The sequence below is a fragment of the Rattus rattus genome, chromosome 2 (genome assembly GCF_011064425.1).
Source record: "Rattus rattus isolate New Zealand chromosome 2, Rrattus_CSIRO_v1, whole genome shotgun sequence".
In the NCBI taxonomy this organism is placed as follows: Eukaryota; Metazoa; Chordata; class Mammalia; order Rodentia; family Muridae; genus Rattus; species Rattus rattus.
In genome coordinates this window covers 175,826,044-175,841,950 of record NC_046155.1, presented here as the reverse complement: position 1 = coordinate 175,841,950, position 15,907 = coordinate 175,826,044, and the positions used below count along the sequence as shown (strand labels likewise).

Sequence of the window (15,907 nt, the reverse complement as noted above, 5' to 3'; positions counted from 1 at the left end):
TTTTAAAGGCAAAAGCCCTGGAGATATTTACATTTTGATTGGTAAACCAATCAAGCAGTAGTACAGAATCCAAAAAACATACAGTTACCTCTGGCATTTTGACGCTCACTGTCCAGAGGTAGGTTCTTTCCTGTGAGTCTGTTCAGGAAAAATTTAGAAAAGAAAAGGTGAAATTCAGGTTAAAACCAAGAAGACAAAAGCAGAGAACAGACAGAGCAAGACTCCTCACAAGACTAAGAATATATTTAGAATTGTGTTATTTATCTCTCATTACTAATGTCTTGATTTCCGATGATCTATACACTTATTATTGTTTTAAGTGAAAGGTATGAGGGTAAATTTTTAAAAATCTTCCAAAAATATTTTTCTTGTTTCAAAAGATGAATTGTTTTGCTTAACTTTTTTTTTTAGTTTTTACTGAAGTCGATTTCTTTTTATATATTCTGATTTATATAACATTATGCTTGTTTATATTATCTGTCATGTTTCTTCACTTCTCCTAGGCCAGTATCACATTATCCTGAGTGCTGCACATTCTAGGAAACTTGATGTATCTCATTTTATCAATACGAGCTTTCTGAGGTATTGAGTAATCCTACCTTTAATAAGCAAGCAAAGTAATCACTGTTTTCAAAATTTTTGGGATGAGGGTTTTTTGCTGTTGTCATTCTTGTTTTTGTTTGTAATGCAGTCTAGGCTGGCCTTGTACCCATGAGTTTAAAAGATCCTCTATTTCTTCATCCTCTTGGTAACTCCATGGATTAAAGGTGTCCTCATTCACCACAGGCTACAACCAATTACCATTATTCATTAGACCAGAGAAATACAGTGGCTATACTGTAAAGAAAACTGTTCTGACTCAGAAAATGGACTTCTGGAAACTGGCAATCAAAATTATTTTCTTATCACAAACTACAACTGGAATTCTGGGAAATTTTTTCCTTCTTTTCTACTATTTAGTCCTTTATTACAGACAATGCACATTAAAGCCAACAGATTTGATTCTGATGAACCTAATGGCAGCCAATGTGATCATAATTCTCTCTACAAGTGTGCCCCAAACAATGGCAATATGGGGATTGAAGGAGTTCTTGAATTATTTAGAATGTGAGCTTGTATTATACCTTCAGGGATGTGCACGAAGTGTGTCCATTTGCACCATCTGCCTTTTGAGTGTTTACCAAACTCTGACCATCAGTCCAAAGAAATCTTTTTGGAAGTATTACAAAGTGAAAGCTCCCAAGTACATTGGCTGCTGCATTTCCTTCCTCTGGGTCTTGAATGTGATACTTAATTCCATTTCTGCCCTGTATATATTTATCAAAAGGAATAACAGAAATGTGACAAGAATTCGAAATTTTGGCTACTGTATTCTTATAGGGAGTGATGACATCAGTGACTCACTTTACACAACAATGGTAGTGTGCCCTGAATTCCTCTTTTCTGTGCTCATTGCCTTGGCAAGTGTGTTCAAGATTGTCGTTCTGTATAGACACAGGAAGAGGATTCAACACATTCGTAGCACTCATGGTTCCAGCCAAATGTCCCCAGAGTCTAGAGCCACTCAAAACATCCTCACACTGGTGTCTACTTTTCTGGCCTTTTGTACTCTCACCTCCATCTTAAGAGGCTGTGTAGCTCTTTTTCGTAGGCACAATTTGTGGCTGATCATCATCAATCACTTCACTTATCTGTGTTTTCCCACTTTTGCACCCTTTGTTCTTCTGAGTCATTACTCTATTGTATCTACATTCAGTTTGGTCTGGATAAGAAAAAAAGAATGTCTCATAATTTTGATATTGTCCAAATGCTTACTCACTCTTCACCCTAATTGGTCAATAAAGAATGTTAAGGGAGTTATGCCTTTTCTTTCTAAAATTGGTCAAATGTTGTCGGCACCAGCACCAACATTCTACCAAGAATCAGGCGAAAGCCTGCGGGATGAAAGAAACACACACACACACACACACACACACACACACACACACACACACACACAGGTTATCGTGTCAAGCCAGGAGAGGAAGAGAGGAAGAGAGAAAGAGGGAGAGAGAGAGAGAGAGAGAGAGAGAGAGAGAGAGAGAGAGAGAGAGCTGAAGAGAGGAAGAGCGGAAGAGAGGGTGAGAGTCTCCTGTAGATTTATTCACCACTTATATACCCAAGTTCTCCAGGTAGAAAATATCTGGGAAGCACAGTGGGAAACCCTGGCTCATGACTACCTGGCTAGTGACTTCGGTAACAAAAGACCGACTATGAGACCTGAATTAATTATGGAGAAATCTGAGAAGACCAGCCTAAATCTCAAGGATAAAGGCTGAGGAAGCAAAAGGCAGAAGTAAATTGACCACCACCCAGGTGTGGTCCAGGTGTGTCAGTTCCACATGCATCAGCCAGGCTCAGCAGAGGTCATGCAGTGGAGACACTGGGTGTTTACTACTTGGTCTTTTCTTCCTGTGCCTTAAATACCTAGGAGAGGCCTCTGTCCAACAATCCCATGACTTTAACTGTGGCCATACAGTTACAAAGCGGCCAGGCCCAAATCCAATATGGCTCACTACAAAATGTGATCAAAGTGTATTCATTTTTACCAACTACACCTTGAGTATCTTCTAAACAAAGACCATCAGTACCCTTAAATCCTTTTAGGAGTATCATAAAGACAAACCTGTAAAGATTATTAATTGCTTAATTTCCTTCCTCTCGGTCTTGCACATGTAGATCAATTTCATTTCCTTTGTGTACACATTTATCAAAAGGAATAGCAAATCATGTTACAAGAACATGAGGTTTTGGATAGTGTTCCCTTATAATTACTGATGACATTGAAAGACCCCAGCTTAGCAGCAGTAACGCCATTTTGCAAGGCTGTACTTAAGATGACTGGTTCAGGGAAAGGTTAGAACACTGAGTACACAGCGGCTGCCAAGCAAGATGTGTATGGTTGAAGGCATGGCAACAGGACGACTGACAATGAGAAAAAGCCCTTCCCACCCTGGTGGGGGGCGAGTCAACCACATATGTTCCAGGAAGGTAGCTAGGAACTTGCCCCGGGCTGAACCCTTGCCACATTAGAATCCACCAATTATATCCCTGTAACCATGCATCTGTTCTGTATGCTTGTTTCTGCTCCCAAAAATCCTATAAAAAAGCCCATCCTTGGTTCCAGTCTTGCCCAGTGACTGAAGCACAGGTGTCTGCAGCCTGTATCCCGTGTGAAAAACCAAAATCCTCTTACAATTACATCCGTGGTCTCGTCTGGTCATTGAGTTAGAGGACCTCCATCCCCGAGGAGAAGTTCTCCTGAGAACTTTTCATTTGGTGCATTGGCCGGAAAGGAGATCCTCACCAGGGACCACCGACCACCCACTGGGAGGTAAGTTTTCGGCCGCGCTGTCTGATTCTGTCTCGTTCTTGCCCCATTCTGTCTTTTCTGTGATCAGCCAGGTTGTTGTTGTTTTGGAATTTGGGCATGGACGAAGAAGAAACGAGCCTGACTTCTCTCGCCCGCAGCCCTGGAAGACCATCCAGTAGGGATTTCAATCTGGGACTCTAGTTGAGGAGGAGGATCCGGACTTACGGCACCTCTGTCTGTATTTTTTGAGAGGGCCCTGGACCTTGCCACCTCCATCTGACTTTTTGCTTTCAGTTTGGTACCAAAGCCTGTAAAAGTTATTGTTTGACTGTTGGAATTGTTTGTCTTCTTCCTCTGTGGTTTTCTGGACTTGGTGTCTGTTAGTGTCTTTTTGACTTTTGTTTCGTGTTTGAATTTGGACCCCAGTGTTTAAAATCTTGCACCGATGACTGTGTTGAAAATCATTTTTGCTTTGTTCATCAAAGAGTTTTACTGGTCCTCCTGGTGCTTAGGTTAAAAGTTAAAAATAATTTGCTTGAGAGAAATTGTTTCTGCCAGGGAGTTTTGTCTTTCTCTCTTGAGCCTCCTCCCCCAAGAGAGATGCCCCCTTTGCTCCCCTTGTCCAGTCGAGCTGCTATTAATCTCCAGGTTAGTGAGTGCCCCCGTCACAACAACAGGTATTAACAAGAGCCTGAAAGCTTTTGGATCCCAAAGAAAATTTCTCCTGTTCAAACATTCACAGCTTCTAAGGAAAGGACAACACAGAGTAGAAAAAAATGTAGGGGCTGAGGTGGTGAGCATACAGGCCTGCTAGCAAGCTGGCTGCTTGGCGTGGGCAGTGGGCGCACTCAGGCCAAGTTCTGATGAGGCCTGCCAGGGTTAACTTTGACAACAAAAGATAGCGTGGAGTTAGTGGTTGTTTTATGAGACTTTTGGCAAAAAAATAATAATAATTCAGTTGCTGCTTTGTACCAGACCTTCAACACTTGCTCACAGAAGGAGAGTGTTCATTATGAAAAGTTCTTTAGGAGCCTGCTTTCTGCTAGCCCTATTATAATTACATTGGCCCAGTTCAACAGCTTTCTCCCCAGAGACTAGCTGACCATAAATCTTAGAGAACAATTTTTGAGAAGCAGGAAACAACGTCTCCTAAGAACTGACCATGAAGTTAAACAATCTGAGAAGTAAAGGAAACAATCTGGGACAGAGAGTTCTTCCTTGTGATTTTTTCACTGTTAATGACGCCATCCCTGCCCCCCTCAGGTTGTGGTTTCTCCTTTAAATACCTCTTCTCCAGCCTCTCAGGGTCGAACTCCACTGCCCCCGCGTGGGAATACTGGTCTTCGATAAACTCATGTAATTAGCCAAGGACGGTCTTGTGAGTTCTTGGGGTTTAAATCATCCCTAGACTTGAGGAGGGTCTCCCCCACTCTAGGGGTCTCTTTCATTTGGGGCTTGTCCGGATGGGTGACACCCCCTACGTCTCCAAAGACCCACTTGGAGGTGAGATAACATCTTTGTCTTTGTCTGTGTCTGTGTTTTTGTGCCGCCAAACTCTGGGTCTGTATTTGCTATTCTGGGTCTGTAGAGATTCTGGAGTTCTGGTTGCAGTCAAACAGGTCCCTGGAGAAGGGTGAGGAGGGACCCAGGGACGCCTGGGAGATTCATCATTGGAGAAAAGCCTGCCCTCTGGCCATATTTCCAGAGTGGTTTTTGTGTGTTCTTAGGTCTTTGTTTTGTGTTCCATCTGTTTTTGGTGAGCTCAATGAAGTAATCTTTTTGGGTGATTGATCATGCGGTGTAGTTGTCTTTGTTTGTGTGCAGTTTTTTTGTCTGTTAATCTTTTTGAATATTCTAGAGAGGTCCTTAAGGGAAAAATCTAAGTCCAGAGACAGCTAACAGATAGGGCTGCCTCTGTAACCTTTCTGTTTCTGAGACAAAGTTGTTCTTATATTTACAATGGCCTTTTTTGTCCCCAAGAGAGCCTCCTGGTTTAGTTGTTTGACTAAATGCTTTTGCCCTCTTCAGTAGACCTCTATTCTCAAGATTCTCTTTTTTTATTTTTTTACAGTCTTTCTTTACCACTGAGGAAAGACAGAATAAGAGACTGTTCCAGACATGGATGGAAGGCTCCTTTGCTCAGGTCTGCCAGGCTCCAAGGGTGGGTTTTTAAAGAAAGGGTATGAAGAAAAAGTTACAGAAATTTTTAAGCTTGCTAAAAAAGTTAGAGCTAAAGAGAGATAAAAAGATGAGGGGATCATATACTGGCCAGTAGTTAGGGAACCCCTAGGAAGATAGTACCTGGAAGAGGAATTCCTTTCAAAGATCAGTGTGCTAATGCAAAGAAAAGGACACTGGGTCGGGGACTGCCCAAGAAAAACAACAAGAGGGCCACTGAGAGCTTTTGGTCCTAGAGTGCCTATGTACAGAGATAGAAGGAAAGTGTAGGATACAGGGACCCAATGCTCTGCTCCTATATGCCCCCTGGGCCAATATCCAAAAGACCTTGAGTGCAGGGGCTGCTGGCAACGAACAATACTTATGGACTGCCCGAAGAACAGTGGACCTTGGCGTGGGCAGGTAACCACTAGTTCATAGTCATCCCTGACTCCCCATCCCACTTGCTCATGAGAAAATTGCTCCCAAAATGGCTATTGGGGCTAAAATGGCTGGGTGAGGCCATGTATGCATACTACAGACTGTGTATGTGGAGCTTAAGACCTGTCTCAGTGCACCAGTACCTGATGCTGAGAGATGAATGGCTTAGCTGTTCTGCTTGGAACATATCTCCTGCTGGTCGGGCACCAACAATCATCACCCAATTCAGGACTTAAACTGTGATAGAGTGGCTGAGTTTGCCTTTGAATAGAGTGTCCCAAAAGATGGGACCACTGGTCAGCTGCCATGGACTAGATTCTCCACCGGTGGGACAATCTGGTCACCTTGCTGCCCAGTCGGACCTGGAGCCACCACAGCACGTGTCAAGTGGCAGAATGTGGGTGGAAGAAAGACCTCAAGTCTGATTGGTCTGCTGAAAGCCGAGGAAGTGGGTGCTGCCATGGTGAACAAACGATGTCATCTGGGATGGCTGAACTTCTCGCCCCCACATCAGCACTGCAGATGCCTTTGCCATCTCTTGATGCCCTGGTGAAGCCAACAACTGGCCTCACACTAAACGACCCTACAATCATCAAGAAGATACTGGAAGAAATCTTCCCCGATTTAGAATGCCCAAGGTAATCTGGTCAGACAACAGCCTACTTTCGTTGCCAAAAGGTAAAGCCAGGGTTCATTTAGAGGTCGATTAGAAATTACATTGTTTTACAGACCTCAAAGTTCAGGACAGGTTAAATAAATAAAACTCTAAAAGAGACCCTTTGACCATGGAGACTGGCACAGACTGGGTGATACCCCTTCCAGATTCAGCCTTACCCCCCTTTGAGATCTTATATGGGGCCTCAGCTCCCTGACTGTAAGATGATGTTATGAACCAACATGTCATTGCCATAGTATAATGATTTGTGTCTAAAAGACCCTTGATACAGAAAGAAATCTGCTCACAGCTGACAGCAGCTTGCCCCCTGGAGACCCTGAGTTCCAGGTCCAGCTACACTGAGCCCAGACATTTGAGCCTCTAGAAAGGACTGTACCTGGTGCTGCTGACCACCCCTGACAGCTTCCAGCCCTCACCAGCCGTGTACTAGCTGTTGGGAGCTGGGACCTAGGAAGGAAATTCAGTCATGTTTGCCCTGGTTCTATCAAGATAGGTGTGAGATAGGCTTGATTTCCATTACAAATGATATAACATTATATATGTAGTACTCTAACCTTCTTGGGACTGTATCACAATCTGTATAAGTTTACTGGTCATGACCTTGATATATAGCCAGATTGAAATCCTGATGCCACAAAAGAGTTGAGAATTACTTAGGGCTAAAAGGCTATCTGGGTGCTGCAAAAAGGGGCTCTGCTGTTGCAATACAAGGCTTATAGAGAATTCAGAACTGCCATTCAAGAATACCTCCATAAAAATAAACTTAGAAAAGGTTAGACAAAGGCAGACAGAAAGCAATCAGGGATGGTTTAGAGAGCTGGTTTAGTAGATCCCCTTGGTTTTGCTACCCTGGTGTCCACCTTGATGGGACCCTTAATCATCCTCCTCTTTGGCCCCTACGTTCTACACAGATTGATCTTCATAAAGAACAGACTCTCAGTCTTCAGACGACTTGTTCTCACCAACAATACCAGAGGGTAAGACAACAGGAAGAGATTCTTAGAATTGACGAGTAAAGGATTTTACTCAAGTCTAAAAGAAAATAAGGGGAATGAAAGACCCCAGCTTGCAGCAGTAACGCCATTTTTCTGTACTTAAGATGACTTTCAGGAAAGGTTAGAACACTGAGTACACAGCGGCTGCCAAGCAAGATGTGTGTGGTTGAAGGCATGGCAACAGGACGACTGACAATGAGAAAAGCCCGGAGGGTCCCACACCCTGGTGGGGGGGGAGTCAGCCGTTATGTTCCAGGGAAGGTAGCTAGGAACTGCCCCGGGAACTGGTGCCACATTAGAATCCACCAATTATATCCCTGTCCATGCATCTCTTCTATATTTTCTGCTCCCAAAATCCTATAAAAAGCCCATCTCTGGTTCCCAGGGTGACTGGGCCACAGGTGTCTGTGCCTGTGTATCCCGACAATAAACCAAATCCTCTTGCTAATTACATCCGGTGGTCTCGGTCTGGTCATTGAGTTAGAGGACCTCCATCCCGAGGAGAAGTTCTCCCTGAGAACTTTTCAACATGAGTTGACTCATTCTGTATTATATTTAGCTCATTGTACTCTTCAACTTTCAGATACTACATTTTCTCAGTTTTATAGTTTTAGAGTATAGATGATGTGCATAGAAGTAAACCAACTGTCTATAAAACTGCCCTTGTGACTTTCATCCTATCAAATATTCTTAATTGCCTACGTGCTGCACGGACATCTGGTGGACACTACATTCTAACTGCAATGCCAACCAAAACCATCATTGGCCATAAATGTGTGATTCATGTGGCCCTTATCTCAGGATAGCTATTCTAGCCTACACCAGTACTAGAAAGATGAGTAATAAATCTCAAGACCTTTATTTGTACTTTCTCCAGAAGCAATACTACTTGGTTGTTCTTTTTTTTTTTTTTTTCTTCAAGGCTGGGGACCGAACCCAGGGCCTTGCGCTTGCTAGGCAAGCGCTCTACCACTGAGCTAAATCCTCAACCCCTACTTGGTTGTTCTTAATCTTATATCAACAGCTAGCAGAGAAACAAAAGGTCCTCAAGAGAAGGTACAAGAATCAAAAAGCCATATTTCCGCTTTCAGGAGTCCCACTAAATGTATGAATGTAAGGTTATAATATATATGCTGAGGACCTTCACCAGAATAAGTAGACCCTACGATTGTTGATTCAGTCTAAGTAATTCATTTGAGCTTTTATTTTTTTTAATTTTTTATTTTTTTGAATGAATAAATGATTTTTATTGGATTTTTAAAATATTTTTATTAGATATATTTCTTTATTTGCATTTCAAACATTATTTCCCTTCCTGGTTTCCTTTCCATAAGCCCCCGTTCCCTCCCCTCCCCCTCTCCCATACGGGTATTACCCCTGTACAACTCCCTTATTGCTCCCCATATTTCCCTGCACTGGGGGTCCAACCTTGGCAGGACCAAGGGCTTCCCCTTCCCCTGGTGCCCCAACATGTCTATTCTCTGCTATATATGCAGTTGAGGCCCTGGGTCAGTCCATGCACAGTCTTTCGGTAGTGGTTTAGTGTCTGGAAGCTCTGGTTGGTCAGCATTGTTGCTTTTATGGGGTTGCAAGCTCCTTCAACTTTTTCAATACTTCCTCTGATTCCTCCCAAGGGGTCCTATTCTCATTCGGTGGTTTGCTGCTAGCATTGACATCTGTATTGGACATGCTCTAGAGCCATTGTCTCCTGATATCCTCTGTCTCCTTCATCTCCCTCTCTTCTTGCATTCTCTTCTGCTGGAATTCCTGAACTTTGAGTGAAGAGATTTGAAAAGAAATCTCATGTAAAACTATATATTGCAAGTCTCTCTCTCCCTCTCTCCCTCTCTTCCTGTCACCCTCTGTCTGTCTCTCTCTGTCTCTCTCTGTCTCTGTTTCTCTCTGTGTGTCTCTGTCTCTGTCTCTCTCTCTCTGTCTCTCTCTCTCTGTCTCTTTCTCTCTCTTTGTGTGTGTGTGTGTGTGTGTGTGTGTGTCTACTGTCTGTCCACAGTTCTCTAAATTTTGCTCACATCTACATCAAGATGAAGCCTCTCTGATCAGGGGGACCTAAGGCACTGATCTATGAGTATAGCAGAAACCATTAGGTGCCACTTTTATTCCTGATGATCAATATTATTTGAAACCACCCTAGGTCCCTGGGTTATGCAGACTCTGGGTTTTGGTCTATCATGCAATATCAGGTATAGATTCTAAATCATGCAGTTAGATTTCAATCAGACATTGACGACTTACTCCTACAAGGTTTGCATTACCATTGCCCTAGCATATTTTGCAGATAAATAGATCACAGGTTTTGTCTCTGGGTTGATCTTTACTTTTCTCCTTTCTTACCTTGCAGAATAACTTTTGGTGTCATACACACCAGTTTGACCTCTCAGTATTCAGTGATTCAGTGATGTGTGTGTGTGTGTGTCTGAAAGAGCGTACCCCAAAACGGGGGACGTGTCTCTCGCTCCAATTGTGGGATGGGGTGCCCCCAGGAACCACGAGTAGCCATTCTTGATGTAAAAGCATGAGGTAGCTTTATTAATGAGATCCCGGGCCTTAGCGGGATCCCGGGTCGACACGTATCTCACACAGGAGACAGAGAAATGGACCCGGAGCCTCCAAACTCGGGGGTTTATATAGGGGAGGTTAGGGGGGTTGGCGGGGTTACACACAATTGGCTAATTTCTGGCGCGGCTATAGGTGATTGGCTCATTTAAACATGGCAGTGAGATTACAGCACAGCTAGAGAGTACGTATTGACTACAGCGTACAGGATTTTAGGAGCTAGGGGCGTATCAGGGTTTAAGGTGTGACTCTGAGTAAGCTGGGGGAGGTGCCCTCCTGCCAGATGGTTTGAGTCAGTCATGATAACTCGGGCTGGTTCCTGCATTCCTTTTCTTTATCTTTATGGTCTGTTAGTCCTAGTGGCAGGCGGGGCTGCCTGGACTTGCTTTTCACAGTGTTTAGTCCTGAGTCTGAATTTTGAAACATACTCTTTTAACTTCATATTTTGAAACCTTAAATCTGTATAATTTTCCTTTCATGTCAAGTAGGAAGAAATGCAGGATGATTCTGGGAAAATTTAAGAGGGAAGAATGGTGAATATGATTAGAATACATGGTATAGATTCTCAAGGAAATAACAAAAACATAAAAATTAACATTTTAAATGCTTTATCCAGAAACAGGAGACAAAAACTCTAAGCTCCATTGCTAGTAGGACTAAAAATCAAGTTAGATCAGCCTTTCTCATGATCTCAGTACTGCCATTATCTTTCCAAGGCAAGATAGGCAAAAGGTTAGGGAGAATAGCCAGCAGTTAAGGTCACATACTGCTCTTGCAGAACACAAGGTCACTTCTAAATACCTAAAACAGATAATACATAACTACCTGAATTTTCAACTCAAAGTGGTCTGAGGTCAACTTGTAGGAATTGCAAGTATTTATGCTCATACACAAGGTCAACTTGTAGGAATTGCAAGTATTTATGCTCATACACACACACACACACACACACACACACACACACACGCACATGCACATGCACACGCACGCGTGCGCGCGCACCAAAAAAAAACCATGTTGCATTATTATTTGAAATGAGAAGTCAGTAGATTTGAATAATGTCTAAGCTACTCTTTAATAAAAATATATTTATTTTTCCATTAGAAGTTTCAATTATCTGAGTGTCCAATCTCAGCCCTCTGCAAAGGGCCTCTCATGCAAAGTCTATTAAAACTTTCTGAACAAACTATTATGGTTGTTCATATGGGGTTTCGAGCCCCTTAAAGCACTTCCAGTCCTTTCTCTGATTCCTTCAACGTGGGTCCCGTTCTCAGTTCAGTGGTTTGCTGCTGGCATTCGCCTATGTATTTGCTGTATTCTGGGTGTGTCTCTCAAGAGATCTACATCCGGTTCCTGGCAGCCTGCACTTCTTTCAATGCCTACATTTTACATATAGTTTCTGGTAGTGCAACTCTCATCCTCATACTTGTGTACTCTATGGACTGAGACATCTCCCCAGCTATTATTTTTATGTTCAAAGTTAATATTACTAGTTGCACATTTCAGATCTCAGTTCATCCCATCTTATCCCTAAGGAATCATCATATCAAGGAGAGCAGAGTCCAGCTTACCCAAGTGTATGCAGGGAACACTTTTACTGTTTCACCGCATCTCAGAGAAAATCATTTCACTGACTTCAAAGGTATTCCTGTTCAGGTTGTGTTGGGAGTGATGCCCTTAAAATCCTCCATTATTGCTGTTAATATTATAGTTAGAGGTATGTATGACTGGGTTCATGGAAAATCCCCAACCAGCTGCAGGAGACTAATAAAAATCTGATGGTCAGGATACCCAGTGATATAACAAACCTATGGCCTTTCTGAAAAACCAACATCCTGCTGACTAATGATATGACAAACTTGTAACCTTTCTGAGAAACCAACATCCTGTTGACATCAGCTGACCACAAGAGCTCTGTGTCCTTGGCTTTTGTAGAAGTTTCCTACTTTGCCTCTCCCTCTGTCACCCTTGCTATGGTATAATTTCAGCCTTAGGAAAAAATAAAATTGTTGCCCTGATCAGACTCTTGTCTTGGCTTCCTTCTTCGAGTCTCTTGTCCCCCATTCACTCTTAGGTGTTCCCCAAACTCCACTGACTGCCCTGTGGACTGGGGCAATGAGCTTCCTCTATAATCCATGTTATTAAAATATTTCAGTTTCAGAAAACACATGAACAGCCTAAGAAAGAATTTCCTAAAACCATGTTCTCCCTAACACAACCAGATAGTGCTTTAAGATAACAGTTGTTCCCCAGTTAACCTATACAACTATTCTAAATTTTGGTGCCTCCTCTCAAGGACTCTCCAACACTAGACAAGTAATTTTGCCAAGCAACAGCCTAAGTTTTGCTATCCTTTGACAATAATGATGGGTGGAATCTTTCCCTTTTTCTGATACTGCCCCCCTCTATCCCTGGTCTTGGGACTCCTCTTCTCAGCTACAAGGACATGAACCTTATAGTTCCAATTGTACATCTAAGAACATTTATTCTTAACACCTTAACTTAACCACAGCCTTCAAAATCTTTCCAAACACATTTCAATAAGTACAGACTGGTCTGGCAACAATAGAGCCAGCCCCATCTACTTCATCAGGAAAGGCATCCTGTTTCATGAGAATCCACATGCTTCTCAGACAACACTTCCCTACTACCAAATGGTCCCACAGACCTCAACATCAATTGATACATTACTCCTGGCTTTGTAAAATGGCCATATTCCTTAGGTCCCCTAACAGCAATGACCCAGTGTCATCAGGAAGCATTCACATAGAATGAAAGTCACTTCTCCAACACTCAGCATACAAGTAATACAACACAAAGGAGAAAAGGAAGGAGTCGGGGCAGCTGGAGCATGGTGTGTATGGCAAGAATGTCTCTGGCAGGCCTTGGCCTTATAGGGTATTCCCTCTGCCGTACTACAAACTATTAGATTACATTCGCAAAGCTATGCACCAAGATCTATTTCCTTATTTCACTACTTCCTTCTGCCAAATAAACATGTAATTGAAATATCACTATTTTTTTGTTTTGTTGTTGCTGCTGTTGTTGTTATTTTGTTTGTTTCTTCTCTATGTTTGTTAAATTGGGTATTTCTTATTTACATTTCAAATGCTATTCCCTTTCCCAGTTTCCAGGCTATCATTTCTTAACCCCTCCCACTCCTCTTCTATATGAGTGTCCACTTGCCTTCCACTCCCCCTTTACCACCCTCTCCCAAACAATCCCGTTCACTGGGGGTCCAGCCTTGGCAGGACCAAGGGCTTCCCCTTCCACTGTTGCCCCTACTAGGATATTCATTGCTACCTATGAGTTTGGAGCCCAGGGTCAGTCCATGTATAGTCTTTCGGTAGTGGCTTAGTCCCTGGAATGTCTAGTTGGGTGGTATTGTTGTTCATATGGGGTCTTGAGCCCCTTCAGCTCTTTCAGTCCTTTCTGTGATTCTGACAACTGGGGTCCTGTTTTCAGTTCAGTGGTTTGCTGCTGGCATTCGCCTATGTATTTACTATATTCTGTCTGTGATTATCAGGAGAGATGTACATCCAATTCCTATCAGGCTGCACTTAGCTTCATCCATCTTATATAGTTTGATGGCTGTATATGTATGGGCCACATGTGAGACAGGCTCTGAATGGCCATTCCTTCAGTCTCTGTTCTAAACTTTACTTCTTTATCCCCTTCAATTAGTATTCTTGTTCCCCTTTTAATGAAGGAGTGAAGCATCCACATTTTGGTCATCCTTCTTGAGTTTCATGTGGTCCATGCATCTTGGGTAATTTGAGCAATTGGGATAATATCCACTTATCAATGAGTGCATATCATGTGTCTTTTTCTGTGATTGGGTTACCTTACTCAGGATGATATTTTCTAGTTCCATCCATTTGCCTATAAATATCATGATATCATTGTTTTTGATAGCTGAATAGTACTCCACTGGGGAGATGTACCACATTTTCTGTATCCATTTTTCTTTTGAAGGGCATCTGGGTTCTTTCCTGCTTCTGGCTATTATAAATAAGGCTGCTACGAACATAGTGGAGCATGTGTCTTTGTTGTATAGTGGAGCATCTTTTGCGTATATCCCCAGGAGAGGTACAGCTGGGTCCTCATGTAGGGCAATGTCCAATTTTCTGAGGAACCTCCAGACTGTTTTCCAGAATGGTTGTACCAGTCTGCAATCCCACCAAAAATGGAGGAATGCTCCTCTCTCTCCACATCCTCACCAGCATCTGCTGTCACTAGAGTTTTTGGTCTTAACCATTCTGACTGGTGTGAGGTGGAATCTCAGGGTTGTTTTTATTTGCATTTCCCTTATGATTAAAGATGTTGAACATTTCTTTAGGTGCTTCTCAGCCATTCTATTTTCCTAAGCTGTGAATTCTTTGTTTAGCTCTGAACCCCATTTTTAATAGGGTTATTTTTCTCCCTGCAGTCTAACTTCTTGAGTTCTTTGTACATTTTGGATATAAGCCCCCTATCAGTTGTAGGATTAGTAAATATGATTTCCCAATCTGTTGGTTACACTTTTGTCCTCATGACATTGTGCATTGCCTTCCAGAAGCTTTGTAGCTTTCTGAGATCCCATTTGGCGATTGTTGATCTTAGAGCATGAGTCATCGGTGTTTTGTTCAGGAAATTTTCTCCAGTGTCCATGTGTTCAAGAATCTTCCCCACTTTTTCTTCTATTAGTTTGAGTGTATCTGGTTTGATGTGGAGGTCCCTAATCCACTTTGACTTAACCTTTGTACACGGTGTTAAGAATGAACTGATTTGTATTCTACTACATGCTGAATTTCAGTTGAACCATCACCATTTGCAGAAAATGCTATCTTTTTTCTACTGGATAGTTTTGGCTCCTATGTCGAAAATCAAGTGACCAATGTGTGGCTTCATTTCAGGGTCTTCCATTCTATTCCACTGGTCTATCTGCCTGTCTCTATACCAAAACCATACAGTGTTTTTTTTTGTTGTTGTTGTTTTTTTTGTTTTGTTTTGTTTTTGTTTTTGTTTTTTGTTTTTTTTTTATCACTATTCCTTGGTAATACTACTTGAGTTAAGAAATGGTGAGTCCCCCACTCCTTTAATTGTTGAGGATAGTTTTAGCTATACTGGGTTTTTTGTTATTCCAGATGAATTTGCAAATTGTTCTGTCTACCTCTTTGAAGATTTGGATTGGAATTTTGATGGGGATTGCATTGAATCTGTAGATCGCTTTTGGTAAAATGGCCATTTTTTACTATATAAATCCTGCCAATCCATGAGCAAGGGAGATCTTACATCTTCTGTGATCTTCTTCAATTTCTTTCTTCAGAGACTTGAAGTTCTTATTATACAGATCTTTCACTTGCTTGGTTAAGTCATGCTGAGGTATTTTATATTATTTGGGCTATTATGAAGGGTGTCATTTCCCTAATTTCTTTCTCAGCTTGTTTCTCTTTTTTGTAGAGGAAGGCTACTGATTTGATTGAGTTAATTTTATAACCAGCCAATTTGCTGAAGGTGTTTATCAAGTTTCCTAGTTCTCTGGTGGAACTGTTGGGATCACTTAAATATACTATCATATCATCTGCAAATAGTGATATTTGACTTCTTCCTTTCCAATCTGTATGCACTTTATCTCCTTTTGTTGTCTGATTGCTTTGGCTTAGAGTTCAAGAACTATATTGAATAAGAAGGGAGAGAGTGAGCAGCCTTATCTACTCCCTGATTTTAGTG

General features: G+C 42.1%; 1 protein-coding gene across 1 annotated transcript; it reads left to right on the top strand.

Moving 5' to 3' along the window:
- The first annotated feature begins 863 nt into the window (after positions 1-863).
- LOC116893433 (vomeronasal type-1 receptor 4-like) lies at positions 864-3,531 on the top strand. Its single transcript, XM_032895205.1, has 3 exons — positions 864-1,782; positions 3,268-3,373; positions 3,441-3,531. Exons 1-3 carry the CDS (start codon positions 867-869, stop codon positions 3,529-3,531), a joined length of 1,113 nt encoding a protein of 370 aa, XP_032751096.1. The 5' UTR covers positions 864-866.
- The last annotated feature ends 12,376 nt before the right edge of the window (positions 3,532-15,907 follow it).

Coding starts and splice junctions, on each gene's coding strand:
- LOC116893433 (XM_032895205.1), top strand. CDS start 867: ATGGACTTCTGGAAACTGGCAATCAAAATTATTTTCTTATCACAAACT. Junction 1,783..3,267: donor CTGGATAAGAAAAAAAGAAT/GTCTCATAATTT, acceptor CTGGTCATTGAG/TTAGAGGACCTCCATCCCCG. Junction 3,374..3,440: donor CACCGACCACCCACTGGGAG/GTAAGTTTTCGG, acceptor TTCTGTGATCAG/CCAGGTTGTTGTTGTTTTGG.